This window comes from Hemibagrus wyckioides, linkage group LG22 (assembly GCF_019097595.1).
Source record: "Hemibagrus wyckioides isolate EC202008001 linkage group LG22, SWU_Hwy_1.0, whole genome shotgun sequence".
Classification (NCBI taxonomy): Eukaryota; Metazoa; Chordata; class Actinopteri; order Siluriformes; family Bagridae; genus Hemibagrus; species Hemibagrus wyckioides.
This window is the reverse complement of record NC_080731.1, coordinates 3,008,241-3,032,864: the sequence shown is the minus strand read 5'-3', so window position 1 is coordinate 3,032,864 and position 24,624 is coordinate 3,008,241. Positions and strand designations below refer to the sequence as shown.

The window sequence follows — 24,624 nt, the reverse complement described above, 5'->3', positions numbered from 1 at the left end:
GAGGATCCTGTAGGTAGGCTCCACCTCCCAAAGATATCAATTATCGCTTTTTGTCAATTTGTTGCACTTGCATCAATTTAATGCACTTTTTTATATTTTAGGAAAATATGAAATGCAAATAATCTTCAACTAACTTGAATATTATTATTATTACTATTTTATGTATTTTTATATAGTTTTCTATACAAAAAAGTACACATTGTTCTTGTCTGTAACTATTTTTAGGCAAGAGATCGAGCACCTTTTTACAAATATATATATTTTGTCTTTAAATAAAAAAGAAATCTAATGAAACTGGATAGGTCATCTGCTAGTGTTGGTCCACTGTGTTTTACTCAGTCCAAAGTCAATGCAGCGATCTACTGAAAGATTTTAGAGCACTTCATGCTGTCAAGCTTTATGGAGATACTGATTTCCTTTTTCCAGCAGGACTTGCCCTTTACCCACAGTGCCAAAACTACTTGGATCTGGTTTGATGACCTTGATATTACTGTGCTTGACTGGCCAACCAATTTACCTGACCTGAACCCTATAGAGAATCTATGGGGTATTGTCAAGAAGAAGATGAGAGACACCAGACCCAGCAATACAGATGAGCTGAAGGCTGCTATCAAAGCAACCTGGGCTTCCATTACACCTTAGCAGTACCAGCTGATTGCCTCCATGCCACGGTGCATTGACGCAGTTGTTGATCTTTCAGCTGCTCCCTACATGTGTGAGGGGTGGCCACAACGTACCAACTGGTCCACACAACAACTTTTTTTTTTTATCCGGGTTTGGGACCGGCACTGCATCCAGTGGCTGTGGCTTGGGCACTGGCTGGGAATCGAACCCGGGCCTTCCGCATGGTAGGCGAGAAACCTACCACTGACCACGCCATTTGTGCAGAAGGATCCCCAACCAAATATTAAGTGCATAAATGAACCTACTTTACTCAGAAGTTTTCTGTATTAGAAATCATTCCTTTCATTACCTTATAAAATATTCTGATTATTGATTTATATTGATTTTCAAGAGTTGTGAGCCATAATAATCTAAATTAATATGATAAAAAGCCTTGAAATATTTCAGTTCATGTGTAATAAATATAAAATATATGAAAGTTTCAATGTTTGAATGAAATTCCTTAATATTAAAATTTTTTGGAGATGCACCTGTATATATATTTATCTTTGTAAATTCACACCACCGCAATTCAAGAAAATTCTTTATTTAAAAAAAATGAGACGTCAGCTGAAGAAAGTGTGTAAAGAATCCAGCATGCTAATATTTACAAAGGAGTGGGGGGGGGGAACGGGCAGGGCGGCGATAATAGTCGTTTACTCGAGAGTCGAACTGAAGAAACACAAACAAACCAATCGTGTCCTGTGGAATAATGCATACTTTCATTTTTTTTTTTTTTTTTTAAATAATCCTATTTTTATGAAAGGCTCCAGCAGACCCGAGTGTAAAAATAATTCTCGTCGATAAACTGATATATTCATGTTGGAAACCAGCTCCGTCTTATTCTCTGATACTCAATACCTTTTATTCTCTAATACTCAGTAATCAGAGCTCAGTTAATGGAGGTGAGTCTTACCAGGTGCATTCTGGGAAATTCAGTGGTTGTGTTATGACTCTGACACATACAGACACAAACACAAAAATCACATAAACTGTACAAACTGATAAAACTATAGACGTGTTCTCTCTCCCTCTCTCTCTCTCTGATGGACTGGTCAGGAGAAGGAATCTGTACAGAAACATGATCGTGAAATGAAGAATAAAGCCTGGAGGAATTTCATAGACGGTCTCGAGGCTTTAGCGAGGTGAGATGAGCGAGGGAGAGAGAGCGCTGAATTTTTTATTCCTCTGCAATACCGTGTGCGAGAGACGGACAGATGGATCAGACGGGATGAAGAAGAGATGGGTGGAAGGAGGATGAGGAGAGGGGAAAGTGTCTCTACACCGCTGAACGACGTCTGATGATGAAGGCACCACGCTGGAGCTGACCTAAATAAATCCTCATCTTTGTACTGTCGCTGGTCTTCCTCACCCAGATCTGGAAGCAGAGCACATGCACAATTATTTATTATTATATAAAGAAGAAGAAGAAGAAGAAGAAGAAGAATACAAACATATGGGGTCAGGCTGTTGTAGGAAAATAATCAACATTGAGATGGTGTCAGGAAGCCTGGGTGAAATCTTTTTTCTATAACAGTACAGTGATTATTCATAATTATTTTTCATTTATATTTTATTTATATTTTTGAATATATTTGTGTATATACTGATTATTTCATTTATTTTTCATTTATTTATTTTAATTATTATATTTTAATTATATATATTAAATAAATAATTAATAAATAAAATTATTAATTTAATTTATTTATTTATAAGTTCTATCTTATCTTATTTTTTTCTTTACCAGCCACACACATTTTTTTATCTATTTATTGTTACATTTCCTGCTCTGGAGTGTCCATGAAACAAGTCTTTTTTTTCCCTTTCTAATTAATTATATTGTGTAGAAAAAGCGCAGATTCTTATTACAGATTCCTCATTAGCTATCTCTACGCAATCTACACATAGATTTCTTTAAAAAAAAGTGTGTTTTTATTTAACAGAAAAAGAGCAGACGTTGACATGGTGAAGTTTTCTGTAAGCAGACGTTTCATTAACAAGTATGGAAGGAGTCTCCAGTGTCAGGGCTTTGTTATAGAAAAGAGGAGTTTACACTAGAGAGCTAGACCGGGGAGGGAAATAGCTGCTATAACGTAAGAGAGAGAACATGTTTTCTGGAAGCTCCACAGCAAGACTTGACATACGAATGCTGGAAAAATCATCCCCCTCAAACCAGCGTGCCTCTGAGTCTTTAACATGTCTATTCATTAATTAGAGTTTTAAAAGCACAGTGTTTTTCACACCCCTGTTTTTTTTTTTTATTCCTGGCTCTATGAGCATCTGATGGCCCATCAATCATGATCCACTTCATCAGGCACGTAAAGACAGCCCCTGCCTCGGAGCAGCTCCTGGGGGTTTGTCCACGCTGCTGTGATGAAACGAGATGTTTCCTCACAGGAAGCCAGAGCGCAGGCATTTAGGAGATGAAATGGGTCAGCGCTAGAATATTATTCACGTGAGGAAAAATCTGGGTTAGAAGCGTTAACCTGTGCACCGGTTCCGTTTACGATCATCCGTCTGGCTCAAGTCTGTGTTCCTATCACAGAATAAATCCCCTTTTCTATTTACTCGCTTTTATCATCATGATTTCCCCCCCCTTTCTTTCTCTCTCTTTTTCTTCTTTCGCTCTTTCTCTCACGCTGCATTCACATGTCCAGGTCTGACTGCAATCCGACATTTTTAAGGATTCGTGTATAAATAAATAAATAAATAGTCCTTATTCATATAAATATCCTATAAGATATTTAGAACTTGACTAAAAAAGCCAGTAAAATTTACAAAGCAAACTGTCTTGAAAGTCTAAGGGGTCTTATAGTTACTCTACATAATTAAAAACTAATACTAATTTAAAATTCAATCCCACCTCCATAACCTTTTAATCAAGAAAGAAAAAAGAAATGCACTAACTTCTCCTAACATCTCTAAACCGGAAATGTCGGTAAACATCAAGCACTGATCAGGCATAACATTATGACCACCTGCCTAATGTGTTGGTCCCCATTTTGCTGCCAAAACAGCCCTGACCCGTCCTGCACTGTGTATTCTGACCCCTTTCTATCAGAACCAGCATACCAACTTCTTCAGCAGTTTGAGCAACAGTAGCTCGTCTGTTGGATCGGATCACACAGGTCAGCCTTCGGTCCCCACGTGCATCAGTAAGCCTTGACCGTCCATGACCCTGTCGCCGGTTCACCACTGTTCCTTCCTTGGACCACTTTTGATAGATACTGACCACTGCAGACCGGGAACACCCCACAAGAGCTGCAGTTTTGGAGATGCTCTGATCCAGTGGTCAAGCCATCACAATTTGGCCCTTTTGGCCAAACTCGCTCAAATCCTTACACTCGTCCATTTTTCCCGCTTCTAACATCAACTTTGAGGACAAAATGTTCACTTGCTGTCTAATATATCCCACCCACTAACAGGTGCCATGATGAGGAGATCATCAGTCTTATTCACTTCACCTCTCACTGCTGAATGTTATACCTGATCGGTGTATATATTACTGAATGTATCGTATCAGGTGATTTTTATGATTTCTACACACACACAAAATGTTTCTGACCAGTGTGTGTATTACATGTGTGTGTTTTCAGCCCTACACACTCCTCAGCTGTTGTTTGCTTTACGGTTCATTCATTTTCTGCAGTAAGAAACCAAATCAAAAAACAAAAGTACAGAGTTGATTCGGATTCAGACTCAGGAACCGGACTAAGATACATCGGGATGGTGTTTCTCCGTTTTGCTGTAGCAGATCAGACCCGAGTGATTAGACGGAGATTAGTTAAAGCAAACGGACTGCGTGCTTTTTCACCTTGGATCCGTCTGTCTGAGGAAATGGTTAAGAGCTGCCGGTGTTACTTTTATACAAATCGGAGCAGGAGAGTGAACACAAACCTCACTGGTTCCTACAGAACTGATGACGCAGCTGATCTTGGTGTTGTCCTTCGACTCCAGATAGATGGCCTGACTCTTATGATACCTATAGGGGGAAAAAAGAACACAGATTTATATTATTTATTTTACGTAATCTAATAATATTTAGCATGTCGCATTCACTCAATGAAGCCATTCTTTTTTTATTTAGAAATGATAAAAATCAGTAATATTTTGCTGTATATTTATAGACATTTCTGGTTGGTGGGGATGAGTTTTAATTAGTATTAATTATATAGATTATCTATGAAACCCCTTAGGCGAGGGATATCCTAACACCAGACAGGTTTCAGGACCTCGAACCAGTTCACGTTTTGATCTTAGTGGCTTACTGCTGAGGTCATGGATCCAAAAAACATTTTTTTTCAATCACGTTATAAATATATTACAGGCTATTTATACAAATAAGAACTATTTATACATTTATTTTATTTCCACCCACAGAAACCCAAAGCAACGTCATTACAATTTTATCCAGCCGAACATCGACAAGGTTCGAGTCGGCATTGTTTACGCCGCAGATATAAAGTTTTAGATTAAGAAATTAACCTCCTCCAGAGGATCAGAAACACATTAGTGCAACCGGCATCATTTTAAACCCATTGGATTCCCATAAGAGCAGGGCGATTAGGCCTAGTGCTGTAATTAAATAACTATAACTCAGGGCTGAACGTTCACTTCTTTTAAACAGTGAGGTGCTAAAAAAGTTGCATGTCATTAAACTATAATTAAATTGTTGAGCCTTCTGGTTATATGTTACGGTTTTGAGAAGCGCTGTGGTAATAAATCTGTCACAGTAACACAGAAAGAAAATAAATAAAAAAATACAATAACATTTTTTATTTAATAAAAAAAAAGGTCAGTGCTATGAGAAGATTAATCACTGTTAACATATTTTTAAAGCTTTTTTAATTCACTTAAATCTGTTTTAACTTGAAATTTTACTTACTTTTTTACTTGCTTATTGTTTTTGTGAAGCAATATGTTCCCTTCTCTATCTATCTATCTATCTATCTATCTATCTATCTATCTATCTATCTATCTATCTATGTTTATAATGGCACAGATGGTTTCTGACTGATGATGAGGGGATGTTAGTGGGATTTCTGTGTAGTTTTACCGCCACCTAGTGGTTGATGTGAGAAGTACGGCACACACAGAGCTGAAGTGGATTATAATCCCATTTCATGTATATAGACAAAGCAAAGTACCACACTGTTTGTTCAGTTTTGTGATCGTTTCCTCATAAAGGTCATTCTGTCTAAAGCAGTGTAAACATTACAGGTCCATTTAAATAAAATCGAGCCGCAATCCTTAACTCCTACCATCTTTTATCGTAGTAGAGTTTTCCTTCTTCTATCCGAGCCTCGTAGCGCTGAGTAGGGCTTTCCATGGGCGTGGTCGGGAGATGCTCGGGAGACGATGGGGAGGCTAAAACAAAAAGAAAAAATAATTTAATAAACTTTGAGCAAAAGAAATGTTTAAAAACAAATTATGCTTTATAATGCTGCAAAATTGGCAAATGTACCTGGTCTTTTCGGTGACTTGAGCTATTAAGAGAAGAAAAAAATAAAATGTAAATGTTACCATAAGCTGACAGAGGAACATCCCAGGGTGCCATTACTTATAGTCACTAGTTCATGTTACCTTGTTTAGGGTCCTCAGGTCCTCCATGATCTGCTCTTCAGTGAGTAAATAGTTGAGCTGAGGTGAGAGGAGTTAAAGATCACGCTTCACAGCATTACAGATTATACAAAGTTGCCAGAAATATACATTTCACCCTCTAAGCATCACAGTGCAGTTATAGAAGAGCACACAGTGTGATATAACAGTATCCTGGTGTAATATCTAATATTTAAGACTTCTCTGAGGGACATAAAGGATATCTGGAGCAGGTTTCCTGCGTTTGTCTGGAATGGGGACGGGATCGTTGGGTCTCCTCCTCAGCTTACGGGTCATGATGGGCTTCACCTCCATGGAATCTGATAGAAAACACACGCACACACACACTTTTATTTACTAAACTTACAAAGTTAGGCAAAGCTGTCACTGAGGAACACCTAGATACACCTCTACCTACACTGCTAGTAAAGTAAGTTTAAGGGAACTGTGATAGATAGATAGATAGATAGATAGATAGATAGATAGATAGATAGATAGATAGATAGATAGATGTTTGTTATAGCTACTATAATATAAGTGACAAAAAGTGTCACCTTCAAATAACAAAAATAAAATCACAGTCAGTTTGAGGAAATGGTGACAGAATGCCGTCGACTTGTTGATTACTTTCCTGCAGCAGCACAACACGCGCTCTGTTCATACATCAGAGGACGGAAAATCCTGCTCTTCTGAAAAAATTTTAAATTTATCAGATTTTTTCCTGACCTCCCGTCAGCTCCATGGTCAGCTTCTCGTTCTCGATCATCTTCTTCTTCTCCTCCAGCTCGGCGATCAAATTCTCCTTCAGCTCCACTTTCTTGTCGTCGAACTCCTTCACTGCCGCTTTCTTCTCCTTGATGTAGTTTCTCTCCACCTGCTCCGTCTGAACGGCACACAACAACACCCGCTCAGAGTTCAGTGCTTTCATGCTGCTTTATAGCAGACTCTGTGTGAAAGATTTCAACTTACCTCAAGCTGGAGGAAGAGATCTAAAGCAGAAAAAAAAAACAGAAAAATAAGAAGAAGATTAATAATAAGAAGAGGAACCATTTGTTCATATCGGGTTGAAGAGTAAAGCTCATAAATCATCTCTGGTTGGTGGTGATGTTTGTTTACCTGCGTTACGGAGTCTTTCTTTATACTGCTGATCCAGCTTCTTCATCCTCTTCTGATACTCCTGCAGAGTGCCTGAAATTACACACACACACAGACTTTATTTTATTTTACAGTACAGGAAGTACACCTCGTCCTCACCAGGCAAGCATCTGATTAATGAAGAGAAAGTTCTAGTAGATGGAAAACTTAGTATTTGTGGTCCTTTATACCTCAGTTCTTTTACATGTTGGTTTAAGATGTTGTTTTTAAAGATCGGACATTTATATCGCCGCAAGACGGGTAAATAAACAGCCGTGTGTAGCAGGCAGCCTGTCTGTAACCTCTGATACGGCTCTCATTAGAGGTGGGCTGATCCGATAAAATTATCATATCAAGATATTTCAATATTGTACAGCTCCACGATACGCGCCATGTCTGCCTTATATTTCTTGTTAAGCTTCCTAACAAACTGTCAGCAGGACTGCGACAAGACATTTTGACCAAGACATTTTGGACAATTTCATGCTCTTTGTGGGAACAGTTTGTGGATGACCCCTTCCTGTGCTTGACCTCAACCCCATAGAACACCTTTGAGATGAATTAGAGCGGAGACTGCGAGCCAGACCTTCTCATCATCACAACATCAGTGCCTGACCTCACAAATGTGGACTAGAGGACCGGTCCAAAAAATTCCCATAAACACACTCCTAAACCTTGTGGAAAGCCTTCCCAGGAGAGTTGAAGCTGTTATAGCTGTAAAGGGCGGGACAACTCCATATTACATTCATGTGCATATAAAGGCAGACGTCCCAAAACCTTTGGCAATATAGTGTATCTTCAGTTGTCTCTATGTGGACCTACAAAGAATGATACACCTGAATATGTTTAAGCTGTAAAAATTTCTCAGTCAGTCACCTTCTTGGAGTTGCTGTAGCTGCCTCTTTAGCGACGCCAGTTTGTCTTGGTACATCCTGCGAGAGAGAGAAGAACAACATGTCAGTGTCAAAAATAATAAATTAGATAAAAAGTTGCTCCAGGAGACACAGGGAGCTGTGAGCGTTACCGGATTAATGAGGAAAATATCAAGTGTTGTAACAGCTGATCAGCCGGCAAAACTTTAATAAAAAGTGCTCAAGTTTTCCTTTCTCTTTGTGTCCATCTCGGAAATCACAAGACAAGGCTTCAAACGTCATGAGGATGACCATGTAGCTCTCGTTAATTTACGGTCATTTAATGCATTTAATTTTATTCAACACTATTTCCAGAAGAACCAGTCTTTATAGAAGTTTTGTGTTTCAGAGAAATCACCAATAATGTCATTTATTTCCTCAATAATAAATAAAGTTACCAGATTTTAAAATCTGGTTTAAAAATGTCTGTGGTTGCATTTTTCTGTGAATTGAATCGAACTGTGGGCGGGAATTAGATTGGGACGAGTGAGACAGCGACAGGAAATAATAAACCCTGAGACGCAAAATAATGGTGTACAAGAACGGAACATGAGATTCTGTAGCCGACGATGATGATGATGATGGTGAGGAGGAGGAGTGTTGATTTTGTCAATTTTGTCTATTTAAAACATATGGAAGTACTCACTGTTCTTTGAGCTCCACATAGTCGTCCTCGTCGTGTTTGGCCAGATCTGTTTCGCTGGCGTCTTCGGTGTCTGAAAAACACAGGGTTCGATTACATCGTTTAACGTCATATGTTTCTAGCTAACGGCGTTTTTAAAGATCCGTGGAGTGTCTATTTCTCTTATACCAAAACTTAAGTGTTGGAAAAAATGTACAGCTTTTGGAGACTCCTTCTATAAATGTTTTATAAACATCACTGTCCACAACATGTTATTTTAAACGAATGAGCTGTCAGAGCTGCTTGAAACGGAACCTTTGGACCAATCAGAAATCATCGCCGGAGTGTAACATGCTCGAAAGTTCCTAATCAACTTCATCAATCTTCTTTGAGTCTCTATGTGAACTAACTTCATTTTCTACCTTTCAGCCACTATTTGTGGTTAATGTTACAAAAGAAATATAATAACTAAAACAAAACACACTTACCGTGTTCGCTGTAATGGGTGTGTGATAAATCTGAGAAGATTAGATTTTATTATAATATCAGGGTATCGCGATAGTAAGTTACACTCAATACCGCGATTACACTCAACAGAGCGATTTTATCGACACAACACTGACAGCTAAGTAAGCAAAGCTGGCACTCTGCAGAAGCTAAACTCACATTTAACCTCTCTATTTCTTTAATATATACATCCAACCTGCTCACTGTATAATGTTGAATGTTAGTTTGAATCGTTTTATTTATTTTTAATGCACAACTTAGTAAGAAAAAAATAAAATTGCCTAAATAGCAGGCTAGCTAAAAAAAATACCGGAGGAGCAATCGTGCTAGCGTTATATGTTCAAAATATAGCACTTATTAACCAAAATGTGAGATATATATACAGATTTATTAACATTCACTGAGGTTATTTATTATTATTACGTATAATTAGTGCACAAAAACGGGACAGAAAGAGAAATACTTTGCTAGCTCGCGCAAATATGAGCTAACACCACCGCTTAAAATGTCAAACGATGTTTTTAAACGTAAACGTTATTTTCCTTCATTATATCACGGTTTGTTTTGAAATACTTATTTTGTAATTATATGATTTTAAAAGATACAACGTTAGAGAGAGGGAAAAAACATTCGTTGCCGAAGTTCTCTTTACTAGCATGCTAATGCTAAAACTGAAAAAAAAAACCGGTTGCTACGAGACTGTTACTATGGTTGCAGAGTGCGGGGCAAATCTGCACAAGCTCGATTTTTCCACAATTTCTTTATATCATAATATATATTACTGATTATATTACATCTTACTTATGCATCTTAGCGCGCTAAGCTAACTGTAAGCTAACCTTCTTCCGAGTCTCTCCCTCTGAAACTCCGGTCATCGTCCTCGTCCACGCTGTCCAGCTCTTCTTCGTCGTTGTAATAATCCACCATTGGTGATAGTAAAGTCGACGCCATTCGCTACTTCTAAAACATGTATGTAAACATTCAATTTAAGCCACTCGTATGTTCAACAAGACTGTTTTTCTTCTTCTTGTTGTTGTTGTTGTCTCCCATTCAAAACAGCGATTTGCCTTTTTTTTCCTACCTGTAATCAGAAAGTCAGTCCTTCTTCCTTCTGATTGGACAGTCCCACATACTACAGCTGTACAGCCAATCAGAATACAGAAAGCGCTAGAATATTCGGCAGTTGTAATCTAGTAGGCGGGGTTTGTCTAAAAACATGTGGGATTTTGCGGATCAGGAAGTCGCCATTTTGAGCAAAGCATGACGGGAGATGTAGTCTATTTAGACACGATGAACGGCACACAGTTTATAATGTATATATTATTAGATTTGAAATGATGTGATTATTGTGTGATAATTAATATAAACTTTCACTTTAAATCTATATACGTTCATGTAGAGGTCAATAAAACATAAGACTAGAAAACTTTTCAATACAGATGAAAAAGTATAACCGTTATAAAGTATAATAACTGCAAAATAATCAGTTTCTTATGTTTTTTTTCTTCCAGGTTCGTGTATTGGTGAGATGAACAGTTTTGTTTCATTTTTTTGTGAACTGTTGACAATATTTCTCCTAAATTTAAAATATAACTATTGTTATTTAGATTGTATATTTAAAGGAAATGACAACAAATCAAAATAACCCAAGATCATGCAGTATTTGCAGCGCTTTAATAAGTCAAATAAAACAAAATGCAAATCATTTGTAAACAAATTGTGTTAATGCTTTAGCTAAATAACATTAAGAAATCAGTATTTGGTGGAATAACCCCGATCTGCATGTGTTTTGGCGTTTTTCACATTGCTGTTGGGGAACTTTATACCACTCTTTTTTCAAGAAAGCAAACAGCTCAGCTTTGCTTGATGGTTTGTGATCATCCATCTTCCTCTTGATGACATTCCAGAGGTTTTCAATAGGGTTCAAATCTGGAGATTGGGCAGTGGTCTCTTATTTTTTTCCAGAGCTGTATATAAAATGTATTTTTTTAATATATTATATACATACACACAACACACATACAATCCTTACACTTGTCCATTTTTCCTGCTTCTAACACATCAACTTAGAGGACAGAATGTTCACTTGCTGTCTAATATATCCCACCCACTAACAGGTGCCATGATGAGGAAATCATCAGTCTTATTCACTTCACCTGTCAGTGGTCATAATGTAATGCCTGATCGGTATATATATATATATATATATATATATATATATATATATATATATATATATATATATATATATATATATAGTATACTAAGCGATATAGTCCATAAGAGTTTATCGAAATAATACAGCAGAAGTAAATAAAATAACACCATAAACTGTCTGGATATAAATATAGGAAGTACACCCGTCCTGTGAGTGTCAGTGCCGTGGTGGTAATTACAGGGGAGATGAATAGATGAATGATGAAGTGAAATAAACCGATGCAAAAACCGCAGGTCGGGAACAGCAGAGAAGATTTAATCATCAGCAAATTCAGAACAAGCTGAAGAGTTTCCATAAAACAGATCCTCTAGTCATCTACGGTGGCTTTAAGCAATAAAACTAATAAATGCAAACCAAACCAGACACATACACACACACAAACACACACACACACACACACAGAGAGAGAGAGAGAGAAAGCGAGAGAGAGAGAGACATTAGTATCTAATATGAACAAAAGCTTTGTTTTTGTTGTCTTTCAGACGTCAAGTAAACAAATAAACATCTAAACTGTGTACCTTTTTATAACCCGAGTGTCTGTTTGGTTACGTTAAGGGTCTTTGTTGTGATATTTCTGTGTATAAACACCGTTATGTCATCCTGGTACTGTTTGTGTATTTATTCGGGTTCAGACGGAAGGTGGCGTCCTCGTGCAAAGAATCCGTGTGTGTGTGTGCGCGTGTTGTAAGATGCGCGCGCGCTCCGAGTCCGCTGTCACTCCGGTTACCTTTCACGCGCGCAGGTGCGATGAAAATTTGATGCGTGTCTCTGAAGGTTGTGGCGTTTGAAGCGCAACACTGCCGGTGTGTGATGGTGTATTATCGGAGGTATGTGTGTGTAGTGTAGTGTATCGTAGTAGAGTGGAGTGTAGTACAGTGTAGAGTGTGTGTGTGTGTGTGTGCGCGCGCGCACAGCGGGGGGGAAGAGAGACCCGCGTCTGAACACTAAAACCGCATCGATGGAGAAGTTTACGGTCCAGACGGCGCGCGAGAGAGTTTCGGGTTACCGCACGGCGATTCTGCGTGATGCTGCGCGCGCGCGCGTGCCGTGAGTGCGCGTGTGCGTGCGTGCGTGTCACCTCGCTGGATTTGTTGAACCTGTAATGGAGTTGGATTTGGATCTGCTGAAAAGGATAAAACGTCAGTCATTTATTTTGGGTAAGGTCACATGTCACATTTGATGACTCCACGCGCGCGAGTGTACGTGTGATTGTATATGCGCGTGTGTGTGTGTTTGTATGTAAACGTGTTTTGTTTGTATCTCCGCAGTTCAGGTTTTTACGGTTTTACGCGTTTACTATCAGCGTCACGTTCGAGTGGCTCGGCGCTCGATTCGTTTGGTCTGGATTCACACATCCACACACCACACAAGCGCTCAAGTAAACACTCGAGTAGAGTTCTACACATTTATCACTCTCTTAAACACTATCTCTCTGTCAATAATAACAGACCAGAAACTTATGAACTAGAGAGATTTATTCACACTGAGTGTAAAAAAAAGTGTGTATCAGTTCCTACAGTTCTCACATCATGGACAGCTCTAACACTAATGTGTTAATGTAAATAATTTACATTTTTTGTATATTTACGTTTTGTATAAAAGGCGTCTGGGGGATTTATATTAGACAGATGGACAGGTGGACAATCAGGTCAATGGATAGACCACTGATGGATGAACAGATAAATGGGAGGACTGATGGACAACTGTACAGACAGACAAATGGATGGATAGATGGACAGATGGTTGTGTAAATACAGTGACTGACAGAGAAATAGATGGATGGACAGGCCAACAGACAAAGAAGATGGACAAACGGCCCAACAAATAGACATATCATGGACGGATGGATGGATGGATGGACAAACAAGAAGAACTGACAAATGTGTATGCATGGATGGGCCGAGGGATAGATGGACAGACAAACAGACGGATTGTGGGATGGATGGGCAGAGTGACAGATGGACAGACAGAAAGACTGTCAGACATGCCTATAGACAAATGGACAGACAGGCTGACGTGTACAGACGGATGGGCAGATAGACAGAGAGAGAGAGAGAGATAAACAGACAGTTTGACAGGAGAAAAAAAGAGAAAAAATCTGTCTGTCTGTCTATCTATCTATTTATCTATCTGTCTGTCTGTCTGTCTCTCTCTCTCTTTCTTGGTCTATCCATTTATCTGTATGTAGTGTAAAAGTTTCACTTCAAAATGATTAGCCCAACAAGACGTTTAATAACGTGAGCTCGCTTTTAATGTGATGAAGAGGTTTTTTTTCCCAGTGTCACTCATAACAAAAAATAATTCAGTGAGTTTTTATTTATTTGTTTATCAGTTTGTCCACTTATTTGTCCTCAGTCCTCTTTGTGTCTGGGTTTCTTCCGTATCAGAAATAATAACACTGATATCTTTTTATTTCCTCTTCCAGCTCTGTGAAAGGTCGGTATTTTCTGTTTGTATCATGTCTTTTGTTCCTGTTTTTATTCTCACTCATCACAACCAACTGTTTTACGTTGATAATGAGAACCGCAGACTGAGCCTCAGGATGATGTAATATTTATATCACAACAAATGATCAATACATCATCATGGATTTCTGATTATAAACGGTTTAATAGAGGTTCATTAAAATTGATTTGTTAAAAATCACACCGAAAGCAGTGAGCGTTTATGTTTCACGCTCTCTTTTTAGGAAATGATTTTTCCATGTAGGCTACACCAGCGCTCTTGCTCATGGAAGATCATTCGACTCTGAGTGAGTCACGTCTTGCAGAAATAGTGTCGTACATCCCACATTTTTTCCCCATTTCCCAGCAAAACAGCAAGGAAACAACATTGCTGATGCTAATAAACACCTGATGAGTAACACATCATCATCAAGCATAACGTTAACATATTTTCAAACAGTGTCTTGTCAATCTTAAATATTTTTATTATATGTAGTATTTCAGCAGTGGTTTAACAACCTGGATTTTAAACACGTAACTATTATTTCCTTGACATATTATTCATTCTGAAAATGTTTTCAACTTTAGTAACAAGCAACACGATATCTAAAAAAATGTTCATAATGAAAACGAAATGATTTTATTTTGGAAGATTTAAATATTATTTTTCTTAAAATATTATTTATCTAAAAAATGTTAATCATGAAATTATGAATCATGAAATTATTTTTTATATATATATATATATATATATATATATATATATATATATATATATTTAATTAAATATATAATTTATTTATATATATTATTTTCTCAAATTTTGTAGATAATCCAAATGCAGATATAAGGTGTAAACATGTGTTCAGCCTCCTTTTGTTTTTTCCTTTTTTTATTTTCTTTTTCACCTCGTTTTAATGATGCATCATTAAAAGAAAATATATTTGAAAGCCATTTAAAAAGCATTTATTTTTTTATTTCTTTATTGTATTTTCAGGGGGCACAAACTTTTGCACTTAACGGAGAAAGATGCGCAAATCTCGCCCACACCAAATATCGCGATACTATCAAAAAACCACACTCGCATTTAATATTAATAACGTTTCCGGCCTCTAACTTTTCAAAGGAGTCGAAAGTGAATTCAGAATAAACATGAATATTTTACCAAACAGAAAGACTCCCTGGAGTGTTTCAAAGTGGTTCACAGACAGTCAAAAAAAAATCTCCCGTTAAAAATACGGCTTTAAATAATTAAAATATGATTTAACAAAAAAAAGAGAAAGAAAAAGACAGACAAGTTAGCAAGCACCGCTAACGGTTATGCTAATAGTAATGCTAATGCTAATTTGACACACGTCATATACAGAGTTAAATATGGCGACACTGGTTGAGTGACGGATTTAATTGGAGAGCTTTACAAGCTTTGAATGTTTTAAGAAAAGCGTGAGGTTGAGATTTTTGGGGCCGTCAGACCAGTGTTTTGTGTAAGCTTTCACTTTATTCGAGTTTGTTTGTGTACGCGATAGCGATTTTTCTGCGTTTATTTGTTGTTTGTGTTTTAGCGCGGCTTTATTTCCGTGTGACAGCAGTAAAACAGGTTGCCAGATTGACGTAACGCGTTTCGTTTTAGTACAGTCTTAAAACATGAGATTAAAATCGTCCTTGGTGTAGATACTAGTTAACAACTTTTATGTTTAGGATTTCATGCAAAAAAGATTTTAAAAAGTTTTTAGTAACCGTATAGAAAATGTAAAAAAAAACCTCGCAATCACTCTAACAGGTGTACAACGGTCAATCTGGCAACCCTGTGAAGAGTTCAGTTCATGTGCAGGAAGCTTCAGAAGCGGTATGGACCTTCAGTTACTCCCAAAATAACCTTCATTATTGCACCTTGTTCCTTATACAGGTTTATAAACTCTGTAAGGAAACCCAGGGACTTTCAGAAGCTTTCACAGACGTCAAAAACAGGTGAGTAAAACTCATTTCCTCATCATCTTGCTAAACTTTTTTTGTTTTTTTGTTTTTCTTGCCTTGACATGCAGTCTTCCACTCCATACCCAGAGCACTTTCTTGTTTTTTCCCCCCACCCTGATGGCTTTTATACATCTTACACCAATCTGTTTATCATTTCAAGCTGGAGAAAGTTTTCAGTTTTCTTGTTTGCTTGTGATGAAAGCTTAAAGATCCAGCTACAGCCTGTAGACTTACTTGTAAGCGGCTTCACCACTCAGCTTTCACTTCCTTATAGATAAAGGCGTGTGCAACTTTTCTGCTTTTTTTATATTTTTTTACATTTTTCTCCTTTACTTCGACTCCAAACCACATTTACAAAACTGCGAACAACACTACGGTGTGTCTATAACCGATGTTCGATGACACAGCATATCATCCTATAACTGCAGCCCTGAGAATAGTGTGGCTCCAGGTTACAGGTTTTTATGAATTCGGATCGTTTCTATAGTAATGCGTGGGCTTGTACAGTGGCTGCTCTGTATAGATTTATTGAAAGAAAATAAGTATACTTCTTGTCATGGTGAAGTTTTCTGTAAGGAAACGTTTATTTGACATTCATGGAAGGAGTCTCTAAAGCTGTAGCTAACATTTCTATGACAGAGGTTGTGTTTTTCTGCTAACCTAAGCTACGTATTTTTGTCCTGGTAACGTCACGAGAGAGAAAAAATAGAGTCTGGCGAAGAAATAACTGCTGAGAGCTGCTACAAGGTGTCGTTTTGTAAAAATAGATAAACTTGCTGAGGCGTAAGAGGAATAAAACACTTTACTGTTTATTCTGCTAACGAAGCTTTCCAGGAAAACAATCAGTGATGGTCGATGATCGATGAAGAAGCAGAATAAAGGACAAAACAGTAATGTGTTTTATTCCGCTTACGCCTCAGCAGGTTTATTTATTTAACGTAAATGACGCATCCATAATGGTTAGAAACAATGGAACTTTAAATAGTCTTAAATATATCTTAAAATATATTGTTTTTTTTAAACACATTCTCAGTCATTCATTCGGAAACTGGGAAAGAATCTGCGTCTTAAGATTTGTCTGAAATTTGGAAACAGGAATTGTATAAGGGAATTTAGTTAGGTGTGTGACATTTCAATGTGTGTTGTGTTGACATTAGCGTACTGTTTGGAGCCGATCGTGAAACAAGCCGTTATTGCGGATGTGTGAACAGAATAAAGGCAGCTAAAACACCTAGAGCGAAAGCCACAGGAACCTGCCATCAGACGTCTCTGTCTCTCTCTCTCTCTCTCTCTCTCACACTCTCACACACACACACACACTTGCCCGCACACACACACTGTCATTTCCTTTCCACTCTCCTTCCGTCACGTTTCCCATAAACGCTCATACACACGAGCAAAGTCTCTCTCTCGTACGACCGCGTCAACAAGATTTACAAGCTCCCGTCGCTCACGCGTCGAGACTTTGGCCGTCGTGCCATCTGGCCGACCTCTGGAGCCGTTAAGCCGTTGTGTAATATGAATTATCAAGCTGGCACACGCTGCGTTTGTTATTAACCACCGCACTGATAGAGACAGCCTTAAAGGAGAAGAAGAAGAACAGGGACAGAAATGAATGCCTTGTCAGAAATGTGACTTTATCTTTTCTTAATCACTCAGATATTTGATAAACTGAGACAGGACACACTGAGTAGTAGGATAAGTGTGTGGTAAAAAAAAATATATATGCAATTAATTTAGTGTGAGTGGTAGTGTATTTACATCTAAAGCACTTCTGAGGTAGTAATAATAATAATAATGCCCAGCTTTAGGCCACGCCCCCATCCCATCAGAGTGACTGCAGTCTCTGTGATTCAGCTTCATGACGTCTCTTTGGTCTGTTTTTTTATTACATCACAATAGCATTGGGAATTTTTATTCAATTTGATTCGATGATGATTGTGATTCAGGAGCGTGTGATTCATTTCTAAAGAGAGTTTGGATGAAGTCGTTACGCTCGGGTCTGTCAAGAAACGCCAGGATTCGATGTCGTACCACGGCTCTGAGACACATAGGAGAAAACAAAAGGATGATGCTCGTTCCTCGATGATGTCACCTCTGGTGTTTTTATACAGATTGTAATGTGGCATATAGGGCTCTGTGTGTGTGTGTGTGTGTGTGTGTGTGTGTGTGTTTGCGCTACGTTCCACACCGTGATTCGATCAGCTGCTTTTGACAATTGGTTAAACAGACACACACACACACACACACACACACACACACACACTGCCAGAAGGCTTAATCAGCACATACTCATGCCTCTGTGTACGGCTTTGCTTAATCTCAGTGTGAAATAAAGTTCGCATTTTCAAGGGAAACGGTTCATCTACAGTAATTCTTAGTTTCACACACACGCGTACACACACACACACACAAACACACATACACATAGCAAAACATTTGCAGCATGTATCGTATTAAGGCTGGGAAATATGACAAATATATCATATCACGATTCTTTAATAAACGCGATGCATCTCAATATATCGCTTATTTATTATTTTTATTTATTTATTTTATTTTTTTCTTAAGAAATACCCAGTAAAGAATTTAAAAATAAAAAAACGATTAACCGTGTTTGCAAAATGTCTTGACTATTTTATTAAAAAACAACAACACTGAAGGAAAGAAAATAAATTCAGTTCAATTTTATGGACTGAAAAGAAAAGCACAGTTTCGTCAGTTTGTGATAAATAAATAAAAAAACATAATTTAATGAATGAAATAATCTCAGAAAAGCGTGCCGTGACGTCATTTATCATGATCTCGTCTCTGTCTCCTTCAAACGCACGCGTTGCGTCATAATTAAAGCATCGAACGTAAGAATGTCTTTTTTGAATTTGAATCACTTATACCGCAATCTGATTGGTCAGAAGGTGTGTGTTTAGCCAGAGATTAACATTAATGCGCTGGTTACGGTTGCTATAGTAACCGGCTCGTACGTCAGACGCTCCACATCATCTAAGACGGATTTGAGAAATGACGTACATTAATGTGGGGATGTTTAGTTGGCGAATCGCTGTGATGTAAGCGCAAGGTCACGGGTCACATGACCCGATATGATCTTGTGGTTATATGAAAATAATCTGCTTCAGGTTATTTAAAGTGCAGCAAGTCACCATGCTATGATACCACTTACACCTGATAGCGAGTCTGATGTGTTAGCGATGATAAGGAGCTGTCGCTTAAATCTCTTTTTTTCAATATGTAGACATGATGTTGAAGTAACTTGATCATCGATACACACCAATCAGGCATAACATTATGACTGCTGACAGGTGAAGTGAATAACCCTGATTATCTCCTCATAAGGATTTGAGTGAGTTTGACGAAGGGCCAAATTGTGATGTCTAGACCACTGGATCAGAGCATCTCCAAAACTGCAGCTCTTGTGGGGTGTTCCCGGTCTGCAGTGGTCAGTATCTATTAAAAGTGGTCCAAGGAAGGAACAGTGGTGAACCGGCCCAGGGTCATGGGCGGCCAAGGCTCATTGATGGACGTAGATTAGAAGGCTGACCCGTGTGATCCGATCCACCAGACGAGCTACTGATGCTCAAATTGCTGAAGATGTTAATGCTGGTTCTGATAGAAAGGGGTCAAAATACACAGTGCAGGACAGGTCAGGGCTGTTTTGGCAGCAAAAGGGGGACCAACACAATATTAGGCAGGCGGTTATAATGTTATGCCTGATTGATAAGGTTCTATATTTTTTCCCTTTATGTGTCTTGTGGTAATTGAGTCACATTTAGTTTCCATGTGTACGTTAACTCATTTCCTTCAACTTTTAAAAGAATTAATTATGGAAACAGACCTGGCTTGATTGCATAATATTTTCTCAAGACGTACACAGAAATCCTGCAAATCCTCGTTGGATGTTTGTTTACATGTGCTCGGGTTTCTGTGTGTGTGTGTGTGTGTGTGTGAGAGAGAGAGAGAGAGAGAGAGAGAGAGAGAGAGAGAGAGAAAGAGAACCACGAGCGCAGTGGCCTGGCAGAATCCAAGCTCGTTATAATTAGAGTTACTGATTAAGCTTCAAGGACTGTGTGTGTGTGTGTGTGTGTGTGTGTGTGTGAGCATGTGCCCTCACCCAATCGATTATTGCACCACATTTTAATTTCCAGTTTGTCATGCCCCCCCTGACCCAGACTCTCTCTCCCTCTCTCTAGATAGTGTAACAATATTATTGTAATATTTTATGTAAATTAGTCCACAGTGATGCTGAATGCTGCGTTCTGATTGGTCGAAAGCCGTGCGGCTCCAAATTGTAGATTCGTTCGAATACGTTATTGTTTATAGATTTGCTCTGCTTGATTTCCTGTCTCTCTTCAAAGTGTGTGTGTGTGTGTGTGTGTGTGATTTAGGAAACACGAGTCCCCCTCTTTGACAGCTGCATCTCTTCTTTCGTTTTCTTTTTGGTTGCTATCTTGTCATGGAAGATAGAAGTTGCCCCAGATTCAGCGTTTGAATCGCTTTTACCTTCAGGGCGACCTGATCGCACCCCGATTCAACACCTGCAGGAGATTTTGGAGTGATTTCAGAGATCGTAAGCGAGCGTCTTTCAGAAGAAAGGTGTCTGTGGTGATGTGTGAAAGTGATGCTGTGTCGCATTTGTAGGTGTTTAGAAGTTTCATTGTGTCCTACAACATCTTACTGAGAATCTATCATCCTTCTGTACATCATTATTACAGCACAAGGATCATCACGAGAATTTCAGCAGGTTTAATATGAACCTTCACATGTCTGGGTTCAGGATTTAAACCTGTAGTGAGCTGGGGCTGAACAGGAAGGATCTGTCTGTCTGTCTGTCTGTCTGTCTGGCTGGCTGGCTTTACGGATTCATGAATCTGCTGTAAACTTTAGCGTTATGTGGTAACTGTACACTGTCGTATTAACACGTAATAACTGAGATCAGACTCAGAACCTCAGAGCTTAAAGAGTATCCATAGTTTTCCCACTCGAAATTACAACTTTGTGGTGGCGTTCAGCTCATAAATATGATCTTGTAACATTACTTGAATGCACTGTTACTTGGAGTGTTTTCTAGTTAAAAGGGGGTGTGGCCAAAGATACATTATTACATCATTACAACAGAAAACAAATACTAGAAACCAGCTGTAGCTGCTAGACTCTAGCATTGGTAGTAATTAGTATTAATATTTGGTTACGTCTAGACGGTCTGTATAAGTGTATGTGTAAACTGTCCCGAGTGTCTGTGTTTGTCGTGTCACAGTCTAGTCACGGTCACAAGGTGTGCTGGAAAAAACAGCAGTGATTCAACCAGACACACGTCTTCTTGTAGCAGCAGTCATACACATGAGGCGGGACTTTGTGCTGACGGACAAGCACAGAGGGCCGTCTCGTCCAATCAGAGAGCGTTTTCCGACGTTCCTGAGTAACAGCCGATGATCTGGGAAGGAGAGGGAGAGCAACGGTCTGCTAATATGATGGACGGTCGATCTGTCTGTCTTTCTGTCAAGTTTTTAGGCTTCATGGACGGCTGGATGTGTGTGTCTGTGTGTGTCTGTGTGTGTCTGTGTGTGTCTGTGTGTGTCTGTGTGTGTCTGTGTGTGTCTGTGTGTGTCTGTGTGTTAAAGTGCAGCAGAAGGGTAGTGAGCATGTTGCAGACGTGTAGTGACATGGCCCCGTGCTGCGCCGTGAGCGTGGGTGAGGACGCGGGAATCGTTTTGGAACACGAACCCCTTCTCTCTCTATCTCACTCTTTCTTTCTCGCCCTTTTTCTTTCTCTCTCCCTTCTTCTTTCCACAACCATTCCCCTGTCTTTTCTTTTAGTCTCTCTCTCTTTTTTTTCCACCCTCACACACGTTTTGGTATTCAGTCCCATTCTCCCTGTCCCTGTCCCTGTCACGCTCTCTCTCTCTTTCTCTTTCTTTCTTTCTCGCTCTCTCTCTCACTCTCTCTCTCTCTCTCGCTCACTCGCTCTCGGAGGAGGAGTGTGTGAGGTAATGAGTGCTATTTTTAGCCCCCTCCTCCCCTCCACACATGCTAACGCCCTCTGTTTCACCCATCCGGGGCTCCTGACATCATCCGCAGGTTATTTATAGCCTTTATAGGCTTTATTTATGGGTTTTAATACTCCAACCACCCAATCGAACACCAGTGCATGCTGGGATGTCAGAGGGAGGGAGGCGGGTTAAAACGGATTCATCTGGCGAAATCGCTAATGTGACTAACGGAGCATGGAAGGTGACGGAGGCAGCGTGACCACCCCGAACCGTCAGAGATGCTCAGTGATGGAGCGTTCGGGTTCGTTCGTGCTACACAAGACTCCGCGCTACGTTCCACAGAACCGGGAAGTCGGAGCTCGTCGTTATGGATCGCATTCGAGCGACCAGAGAACATGGACGCCCCCTTGTTCTGTTCCTCCACCCACATACACTCCACCCCACATACACTCCACACACATGCACTCCACCCCACATGCACTCCACCCCACATACACTCCACCCCACATACACTCCACCCCACATACACTCCACACACATGCACTCCACCCCACATTCACTCCACACACATGCACTCCACCCCACATTCACTCCACCCCACATTCACTCCACACACATGCACTCCACCCCACATTCACTCCACACACATGCACTCCACCCCACATGCACTCCACCCCACATTCACTCCACACACATGCACTCCACCCCACATGCACTCCACCCCACATACACTCCACCCCACATACACTCCACCCCACATTCACTCCACACACATGCACTCCACACACATGCACTCCACATACATGCACTCCACACACATACACTCCACCCCACATATACTCCACACACATACACTCCACCCCACATGCACTCCACACACATGCACTCCACCCCACATACACTCCACACACATACACTCCACACACATGCACTCCACACACATGCACTCCACACACATACACTCCACCCCACATACACTCCACCCCACATTCACTCCACCCCACATTCACTCCACACACATGCACTCCACCCCACATACACTCCACCCCACATACACTCCACCCCACATACACTCCACCCCACATACACTCCACCCCACATACACTCCACCCCACATTCACTCCACACACATGCACTCCACCCCACATGCACTCCACCCCACATGCACTCCACCCCACATACACTCCACCCCACATACACTCCACCCCACATTCACTCCACACACATGCACTCCACCCCACATTCACTCCACCCCACATACACTCCACCCCACATTCACTCCACCCCACATTCACTCCACCCCACATGCACTCCACCCCACATGCACTCCACACACATGCACTCCACACACATGCACTCCACACACATACACTCCACCCCACATGCACTCCACCCCACATGCACTCCACCCCACATGCACTCCACCCCACATTCACTCCACACACATGCACTCCACACACATTCACTCCACCCCACATTCACTCCACCCCACATTCACTCCACACACATACACTCCACCCCACATTCACTCCACCCCACATACACTCCACCCCACATACACTCCACCCCACATACACTCCACCCCACATTCACTCCACCCCACATTCACTCCACCCCACATACACTCCACCCCACATTCACTCCACCCCACATTCACTCCACACACATGCACTCCACACACATGCACTCCACCCCACATACACTCCACCCCACATTCACTCCACACACATGCACTCCACACACATGCACTCCACCCCACATACACTCCACCCCACATTCACTCCACCCCACATACACTCCACCCCACATTCACTCCACCCCACATTCACTCCACCCCACATTCACTCCACCCCACATTCACTCCACCCCACATACACTCCACCCCACATACACTCCACCCCACATACACTCCACCCCACATACACTCCACCCCACATGCACTCCACCCCACATGCACTCCACCCCACATGCACTCCACCCCACATACACTCCACCCACATACACTCCACCCCACATACACTCCACCCCACATACACTCCACCCCACATACACTCCACCCCACATACACTCCACCCCACATACACTCCACCCCACATACACTCCACCCCACATACACTTTACATACATTCACTCCACCCCACATTCACTCCACCCCACATACACTCCACCCCACATACACTCCACCCCACATTCACTCCACACACATACACTCCACCCCACATACACTCCACCCCACATACACTCCACCCCACATACACTCCACCCCACATACACTTTACATACATACACTCCACCCCACATACACTCCACCCCACATTCACTCCACACACATGCACTCCACCCCACATTCACTCCACACACATGCACTCCACCCCACATGCACTCCACCCCACATACACTCCACCCCACATACACTCCACCCCACATACACTCCACCCCACATACACTTTACATACATACACTCCACACACATACACTCCACCCCACATACACTTTACATACATACACTCCACACACATACACTCCACCCCACATACACTTTACATAC

The 24,624-nt window shown here is 40.4% G+C and overlaps 2 protein-coding genes across 7 annotated transcripts in view; one reads left to right on the top strand and one right to left on the bottom strand.

The window, feature by feature from the left end:
- Positions 1–1,217: 1,217 nt before the first annotated feature.
- Positions 1,218–10,528, bottom strand: suds3 (SDS3 homolog, SIN3A corepressor complex component). Of its 2 annotated transcripts, XM_058375641.1 has the most exons (13): positions 10,278–10,528; positions 9,420–9,449; positions 8,956–9,025; positions 8,275–8,330; positions 7,381–7,452; positions 7,234–7,253; positions 6,991–7,147; positions 6,489–6,584; positions 6,250–6,311; positions 6,131–6,152; positions 5,928–6,033; positions 4,564–4,648; positions 1,218–2,041 (listed from the first exon to the last, which is right to left on the bottom strand). In XM_058375641.1, exons 1-13 carry the CDS (start codon positions 10,387–10,389, stop codon positions 1,943–1,945), a joined length of 987 nt encoding a protein of 328 aa, XP_058231624.1. In that variant the 5' UTR covers positions 10,390–10,528; the 3' UTR covers positions 1,218–1,942. The 2 variants fall into 2 exon arrangements, with proteins under 2 accessions (XP_058231624.1, XP_058231625.1); XM_058375642.1 differs by lacking the exon at positions 9,420–9,449 and having other exon boundaries at positions 1,220–2,041; positions 10,278–10,526.
- A 1,820-nt stretch (positions 10,529–12,348) lies between these two features.
- Positions 12,349–24,624, top strand: part of taok3a (TAO kinase 3a) — a 62,686-nt gene continuing 50,410 nt past the window's right edge. For 3 of the 5 annotated variants that reach the window (XM_058375427.1, XM_058375423.1, XM_058375426.1), the window contains exons 1-2: positions 15,067–15,584; positions 16,007–16,068. The gene's annotated coding sequence lies outside the window, so the exon portion shown is untranslated. Of the gene's footprint in view, positions 12,814–15,066; positions 15,585–16,006; positions 16,069–24,624 lie in introns of those variants that run through there. The other 2 variants (XM_058375428.1, XM_058375425.1) reach the window with 1 other exon arrangement.

Coding starts and splice junctions, on each gene's coding strand:
- suds3 (XM_058375641.1), bottom strand. CDS start 10,389: ATGGCGTCGACTTTACTATCACCAATGGTGGATTATTACAACGACGAA. Junction 9,026..9,419: donor CACCCATTACAGCGAACACG/GTAAGTGTGTTT, acceptor TGTGTTTTTCAG/ACACCGAAGACGCCAGCGAA. Junction 2,042..4,563: donor GTTCTGTAGGAACCAGTGAG/GTTTGTGTTCAC, acceptor CTCTGCTTCCAG/ATCTGGGTGAGGAAGACCAG.